The 7,212-nt window shown below is 62.5% G+C and overlaps 1 protein-coding gene across 3 annotated transcripts; it reads left to right on the top strand.

Annotated features, from left to right (window-relative positions):
• The first annotated feature begins 562 nt into the window (after positions 1 to 562).
• TBC1D24 (TBC1 domain family member 24) lies at positions 563 to 6,765 on the top strand. Of its 3 annotated transcripts, XM_059154624.1 has the most exons (8): positions 563 to 1,552; positions 2,194 to 2,211; positions 2,674 to 2,832; positions 3,905 to 3,968; positions 4,869 to 4,964; positions 5,190 to 5,412; positions 5,777 to 5,947; positions 6,634 to 6,765. In XM_059154624.1, exons 1-7 carry the CDS (start codon positions 588 to 590, stop codon positions 5,929 to 5,931), a joined length of 1,680 nt encoding a protein of 559 aa, XP_059010607.1. In that variant the 5' UTR covers positions 563 to 587; the 3' UTR covers positions 5,932 to 5,947; positions 6,634 to 6,765. The 3 variants fall into 3 exon arrangements, with proteins under 3 accessions (XP_059010607.1, XP_059010606.1, XP_059010608.1); XM_059154623.1 differs by having other exon boundaries at positions 5,777 to 6,765; XM_059154625.1 differs by lacking the exon at positions 2,194 to 2,211 and having other exon boundaries at positions 5,777 to 6,765.
• Positions 6,766 to 7,212: the final 447 nt, after the last annotated feature.

Below are 7,212 nucleotides of genomic sequence, written 5' to 3'. Positions count from 1 at the left end.
GGGGAGCGGCAGAGGCAGAGGGAGAAGCGGGCTCCCCGCTGAGCAGAGAGCCTGATGCGAGACTTGATCCCAAAACTACAGGATCATGACCTGCGATGAAGGCAGACACTTAATTGACTGAGCCATCCAGGCACCCAATATCCACTTATCTTAAATGGAAACACTTCAAATACTTTATAGAAAGATTAAAACAAGAACATGTTCTTTAAAACATGAACCTTCAGGGCACCTGGCTGGCTCAGTGGGTTGAGCCTCTGCCTTCAGCTCCGGTCATGATTTCGGGGTCCTGGGATCAAGCCTTGCATCGGGCTCCCTGCTCAGTGGGGAGCCTGCTTCCTCCTCTCTCCCATTTGTGTGTGTGCATTCTCACTCTCTCTCTCAAATAAATAAATACATAAATTAACCTTAAAAAAGCAAAACCAAAAAACACGAACCTTTGTACGGATGTATTAAGCCTGACTTTTAATCCAACAGGGTATGGGGTGGCAAACAGGTTAGCAGCGAGACCTTGGAGAGGGGGCTGGGGATTTCGGCGCTCCGTGCCCCGCCTGACGTCCTGGGACCCCCCCTCCCGGGTGCCCTGCACCATGGACCCCCCAGGGTACAACTGCTTTGTGGACAGAGACAAGATGGACGCAGCCGTGCAGGACATGGGCCCCAAGGAGCTGAGCTGCACAGAGCCGCAGGAGCTGAAGCAGCTGGCCCGCCAGGGCTACTGGGCCCGCAGCTACACCCTGCGTGGCAAGGTATACCAGCGGCTGATCCGGGACATCCCTTGCCGCACCGTCACGCCGGATGCTAGCGTGTACAGCGACATCGTGGGCAAGATCGTGGGCAAGCACAGTGATAGCAGCCTGCCCTTGCCCGAGTTCGTGGACAACACGCAGGTGCCCAGCTACTGCCTGAACCCGCGCGGCGAGGGCGCCGTGCGCAAGATCCTGCTGTGCATCGCCAACCAGTTCCCGGACGTGTCCTTCTGCCCCGCGCTGCCTGCCGTCGTGGCCCTGCTGCTGCACTACAGCACGGACGAGGCCCAGTGCTTTGAGAACACCTGCCGCATCCTGGCCTGCAACGACCCCAGCAGGAAGCTGGTGGACCAGAGCTTCCTGGCCTTCGAGTCCTCCTGCATGACCTTTGGGGACCTGGTGAACAAGTACTGCCAGGCGGCCCACAAGCTGATGGTGGCCGTGTCCGAGGACGTGCTACAGGTCTACGCAGACTGGCAGCGCTGGCTGTTTGGGGAGCTGCCGCTCAGCCACTTCGCCCGCGTCTTCGACGTCTTCCTGGTGGAGGGCTACAAGGTGCTGTACCGCGTGGCTCTGGCCATCCTCAAGTTCTTCCACAAGGTGAGAGCCGGGCAGCCGCCAGAGTCGGACAGCGTGAAGCAGGACATCCGCGCCTTCGTCAGGGACATCGCCAAGACCGTGTCTCCGGAGAAGCTGCTGGAGAAGGCGTTTGCCATCCGCCTCTTCTCCCGGAAGGAAATCCAGCTCCTGCAGATGGCCAACGAGAAAGCTCTGAAGCAGAAGGGCATCACTGTCAAGCAGAAGAGGTAGGTGGGCCCCTGGGGGCCTCAGCTGTGGCCTACCCCGCAGCTCTGAGGGGCCCGCGTCGGGGAGGGCTTCAGTTGGGATGCATCCCAGGGTGGGGGTCGGACCTTGTCCTGCCAGCCTCTTGGTCACCTGCGGGCCCGCCCGCCAGGCTGCCCTGCATGGATAGAAAACTGCAGAAGGGAGAAGGGGAATTGTGACCACAGCTGCGGACTGCTTAGGCAGCTGTGGGCACAGGTGTAGAGTCCTGCCCTCGGGGACAAGGCCCACCACTGAGACGGAAGCCGGACGCTGACCATGGAGTCAGAGGTTGGCAGTGGGCCTGGCTGACTGCCGAACATCATTTCAGAGGCGCCCCTGCCCTGCCCCTCCTGCTCTGGGCTCCCTTGCTTGCTGTCCTCGTGGCTACTGGGTATGCCCCCCGCCCTGAGCACAGCACCTGGGGGACCCGAGCTGGGAAGGGCCCACAGCGTTCCCATACCGTCCCCGCACCGTCTCGGCCTGACCAGGCTGTTGGTAGGAGGCCTTTCTCCTGGGCCACAGGCAGGTGCATCCCAGCCGTCAGTATCTGCCACTAACCTGTCCTTGTCTGTTTTGTTTTTCTTCTTCTTCTCTATGTCCGTTGCTTCCTCCTGTTTTTCAGTGTTTCACTCTCTAAAAGGTAGGTCTGTTAACCAAATGTCCGTGCCTGGCCTCTCTCCGTCTCTTGGCCTGGCTGTCCCAGGGCCCGGCTGCTTGCTCCGGCTCTCAGGACTGGCTTCGGCAACGCTGCCTGGAAGCCTGGCTGTTGTTCCTGCTCTGTCTGTCTGCGCGGCTGCCTCACCTCTGCTGTCTGTCAGTGCTTGGCTGACTCTGAAACCTTGTCTTGCCAGAGCTGGTTCCGTGTCTGTCCCCATTTATTAGGGAACAGGTGCTTTTGTCCTGGCCCAGGCCGGTGCTCTCCCCTCTGTAACCTCTGGGAGTGGGGCTCCGGGGGTCAGCACCATCCCATTTCTCCCTCCATAGGTGAGGAGCCCCCTGCAGGCTTAGCTTACACGAGAGGCTCTGCATCCCTCTGTTGGGGGGGGGGGGGCATCGAGGATGGGTTCCAGGCTGTGCTCTGAGCCCTCCCCACTTTCCCCAGGCAGTTTGTGCACCTGGCCGTGCACGCGGAGAACTTCCACTCAGAGATCGTCAGTGTGAAGGAGATGAGAGACATCTGGTCATGGGTCCCCGAACGCTTCGCCCTGTGCCAGCCCCTCCTCCTCTTCTCGTCCCTGCAGCACGGGTACAGCCTGACCAGGTAACCCCCAGGAGACCAGCACACACTGGCCTGGGCTCCGGGGCCTGCCAGTGTGGGGGGACAGAGTGAGCTGTGGGCCACTCCAGAACGTTGTGGTGGTGGCTAGAGATGGGCCCCTGGATATTCTTGGGGGCCCTGGAATGGGAGCCCCTCTTCCTGGACTTCTCTTACCCTCAAGCTTCCCACACGCAAGGGCTCTGTGCCGTGAATACACCGCCCGGCTCCAGGCCTCTGTGTGGGTGCTGGGACAACCCGGGAAACAGAATCCCTACCCAGGACTGTACAGAATTCTAGCACAGACGGCCCATGCTGGTAGGCCTTGGATCACTACTCCCCGACCCCCACTTGGCTGGTGCACAGGTGGGTCCGGGGAACTCCGGCTGGGCCCCCTCAGATCGTGCCACCTCCCACGGCCGTTCCACCAGGCACAGCCCCTGTTGAGCCTGAGACAGCAGGTGGCCTCAGAAGTTTCTGGCTTCAGTCCCGGGTGACCCCACGCATGTGGCATAGCTAGAGATACATTCGCCTGCTCCCCAACTCTGCACCCTGTGGGAGCCCCAGCTGAAGAGCAGGACAGACAGGCAGGGCCCCCAGGGATATCCGCCAAGCTCCAGGTGCTTGGTGCCACCACAGGGCACTGTCAGGCCTCCTCAGGCACTTCCCAGTGTTGGCTGTCTCCCGCCTCAGACCCCGAGGCATGTTCCAAGCTCTCCTAGAGCAGGGACCTGTTCCTCTGGTCTTGTCTCCCTGGAGCACCTGGCACGTGGCTGCGCCTGCTGAGGGCGACCTGCATGTGACTTCCCCCCATCATACCAGGGCCTATGGTCTGGGGTAGCAGACTGCGGCCGCATGCTGCCTGGCCTGGGCTCTGTCTTGGCTGAGAAGTGTCCAGGCCAAGGCGCTGCCAGGTCCTTGGCCATCATGATTGGTCCCCGGGACACAGGGCAACACAGTTCCCAGGCCTGTCTACCGCAGACAGCCCAGGCTTCTCAGATGTGAGGAGCACCAGAGGCTGTGGCCCAAGGGAGCACCAAGCACCATGCCAGGCTGCTGTGTGTGGTCTTTCTCCCAGGTTCTATCTCCAGTGTGAAGGACATGAGCCCACCCTCCTGCTCATCAAGACCACGCAGAAGGAGGTGAGGAGGGGTCTTTGCGTCTGCTGAGCTCCAGGGAGGGAGGAGCCGCCCTGAAACTTCCACCCAGGCTCCCTGCTCTTAGGTGCACAGGGTGGGGAGAGCCCTCCACGGAGGGGGACCCCAGCCCCCCGAGGAACTGCCTCTCTCTCCTGGGGCTCCCCTGTGGGAGCAGCCTGAACCCCCAGGGCCTGGCTTTGAGGAGCTCTACAGAGATGGCCCAGTGAGCAAGGCCCTACCTGCCGGCCACCCGCTGTCTTCACCCCCTCCCCGCTCACAGACAGTCGTCGTCCGGCCGTCCTCTGCAGTAGCTGTCACCTGGAAAGTACCCTGGAGTGTCTAGGAAAGCCAGAACTCCCAGGCCTCCATTCTAGGGCCTTGTGCTCTCCGAGAGGCTCCTTGTTCCTTGGCTCCCAAACCCGCACCCCTGGGAGTGTTAGGTTCCTCACCCCACCCTGATCCTGTGTCTGCCTTCTAGCAAGGGACTCAGTGTCAGACACAGGGGGCAAAGCCTGCAGCCACTCAAGGGACTCAGTCTGTTGGTGAAATGTAGCATTTTGCTGGCTGGCGGGATTGGGGACCACTCTAGAGTGCGGTTATCTCGGAAGCTTCTGTGTGAGGGGGCACCCCTGGGGTTGATGGCCGAAGTCCAAGTGCGGCCATGGGCTCCTCACCGTGCTTAAGGGCCAAGGACGGAAACAGAAGTACCTGTGACAAGCTGAGGCGGCCACCTGCCCCATGCCCTCCAGACTTTGACATCCCCACACTACAGGCCACCTCTGGCCCTTGGCCTCGGGTTGGGGCGGGAGTGCGGCTGTGCCCACAGTGCTGCCCGGCCGTGAGCGAGGGGTGCTTCTGCAGGCAGGCAGGGTGTGGCCTCATGCCCTGGCCCTTTCTCCCTAGGTGTGTGGGGCTTACCTGTCAACAGACTGGAGTGAGAGGAACAAGTTTGGTGGTAAAGTGGGCTTCTTTGGGACTGGAGAGTGCTTCGTGTTTCGGGTGAGTGAGGCTGCTGGCTCCTCACCCCACGGGCCCCCCACTGTTGGCTTCACGGGAGGATGGTCAGGGTCAGATGACAGTGCGTGAGCGCAGCGGGCCTTGGCCATGTGCAGCATCTCCCCAGCCCGGGCACGGGGTCTGGTGCTGAGACTGGTGGGGGGCGTGGGCAGGAGGGCCTGGCAGGGGATCTGTGTGTGGTGACTCCGGCTGCCCCTTTGCCCTCAGCTGCAGCCCGAGGTCCAGCGCTATGAGTGGGTGGTCATTAAACACCCAGAGCTGACCAAGCCTGTGTCCTCGGAGGCCCCCGCCGCCCCGTCGCCACCGTGCCGCCCCGTGTCCTCCGACCCTGCTGACCGCCTCTCGCCCTTCCTGGCTGCACGTCACTTCAACCTGCCCTCCAAGACGGAGTCCATGTTCATGGCTGGGGGCAATGACTGCCTCATCGTAGGTGGGCACCCCTCTGCTCCCCGTGCTTGGTCCCACCCGCACACCCTTGGTTACTTAGCTTGGGAGATGGGCTCAGGGCCGTGGGGCACGGAGGTCCTGCGTGGCAGGTGCCTCCCCCAAGTGATGGGCAGAGGAAGAGAATTGTGGGGGCTGGAGCAGGTGCAGGAGCGGGAGTGGGGACAGGAGGGTGCATGGTGGGGGACCCTGGGTCACCCTGTGGTCTCGGAGAAGTATCTGGGAGCGCCAGGGCAGGGACAGCTCGGAGGCTTACCCCATCCCGGGGAGATGATCAGGAGTGGGGAGAGGATCTCGGTGGGGGGGCAGTGCTGGACAGAGGAGCAGCCACTGACCAGAGCATCCCGCAGGTGGAGGGGGCGGCCAGGCGCTCTACATCGATGGGGACCTAAACCGGGGCCGCACTGGCCACTGTGACACTTTCAACAACCAGCCCCTCTGCTCTGAGAACTTCCTCATCGCAGCTGTGGAGGCCTGGGGCTTCCAAGACCCTGACACCCAGTGACGGACCTGCACAGACGGTGACTGAGCCATCACCATGGGGTGGGGTGGGGCAGAGGCCAAGCCCCCTCTTCAGGGCAGTAAGTGAGGTCCCCTCCTCTCCCCTGTGCCATGCCAGTGGCCAGTGTCTAAGTGCAGCTGGGGCTCTGGGGCTGGGCTGGCCAGGGGATGCCGGGACTTCAGCCGCCTGGGCCTGTCCCTGCTCAGACCTGCTGCTGCCTTGAGCGTGGGCTGAGGCCCCAGTTCTCGGTGGAGGCATCCTGTGCCCGAGGCTAGCAAGGCCACCCACACAGTCTCAGTCCCTTGGTGCAGTGCGGGGACAGGAAAAGAAGAAACCTTCCATCAAGTGTGGGGCCATGGCGCCCCCTGCTGGTGCCTCATAGCATAGCTCCTGAGCAGAGGCCGGTGGCCACCACTGGTCCTGTGGGTGGGCGGCCACCTGGCCAGTGGCTGGCACTGGCAGCTCCCCAGAAAAAACAGGCACGCTGGGGACGGCTTCTTGGCCTTGTCCCCTTCCCCCTCCCACCACCTCTCACCCTTACCCTCCTCCCCGTGCTGGCCTCCTGTGGCTGCCTCTTGGATGGTCACAGCAGGGGGAAGGAGGGGAGGGTTGAATTTGTGCTGAGCTCTGGACCCCTCCTGAGGGAGTGCTGAGCACCAGTATGAAAAAGGGCTGGAGGGGACATCACGGGTTCTTGCGTTTCAGAGCCTGAGGCTTCTGCTGGGCCTCACTGTGGGCCCATCCCTGAAGAGGCCGCCCAGGATGGCCCAGGGAGGGGCCCTCCGCGGCTAACCCCAAACCAGCCAGCTCCGTGTCCTGGAGAAGCCCGGACCCACAGGGTGGGTGAAGACTGGCTGGGGAGTGGTCTCCTGCTTCGTGACAGCCCTCAGCAGGTCCTGAGGGCCTGGGCACCTGGGGGAGGACACCCAAGCAGCCTCTTGGGACTGTGGCAGCCTGGGTCACAGGTCCTGGTGGTCCTACCCCCCAACCTGGTCCCCATGTGCAGCTCCATGTGGCTGCAGCCAGCCCCTCAGTGTCCCCACGCGCCACACCTCCCCTATCTCCATCTCGCATGCTCCTCCTGTGGGGCATTGGCCCTCCCCTGCCCCCCCCACTCCAGTATCCCCAGAGCCGGGCCACCATGGTGCAGGAGGAAGGACCAGGAGCCCTGGGTGGCATTGGGCAAGCCACGAACCTGCCTGGAACTCTGTTGCTCCAGGTGTAAAATGGGGCCAGTCATCCTGCTCCGCTGTCCCCACGGGACTCTCAAGAGGCTCTGCAGGG

The sequence above is a fragment of the Mustela lutreola genome, chromosome 17, assembly GCF_030435805.1.
Source record: "Mustela lutreola isolate mMusLut2 chromosome 17, mMusLut2.pri, whole genome shotgun sequence".
NCBI classification, from domain to species: Eukaryota; Metazoa; Chordata; class Mammalia; order Carnivora; family Mustelidae; genus Mustela; species Mustela lutreola.
This window is presented reverse-complemented; position numbering and strand designations above follow the sequence as displayed.

Excerpts from the sequence above, each read along its gene's own strand:
- TBC1D24 (XM_059154624.1), top strand. The coding sequence starts at position 588 with ATGGACCCCCCAGGGTACAACTGCTTTGTGGACAGAGACAAGATGGAC. Across the intron at positions 2,833-3,904 it reads CACGGGTACAGCCTGACCAG|GTTCTATCTCCAGTGTGAAG; the intron begins GTAACCCCCAGG and ends TCTTTCTCCCAG. Across the intron at positions 5,413-5,776 it reads CAATGACTGCCTCATCGTAG|GTGGAGGGGGCGGCCAGGCG; the intron begins GTGGGCACCCCT and ends AGCATCCCGCAG.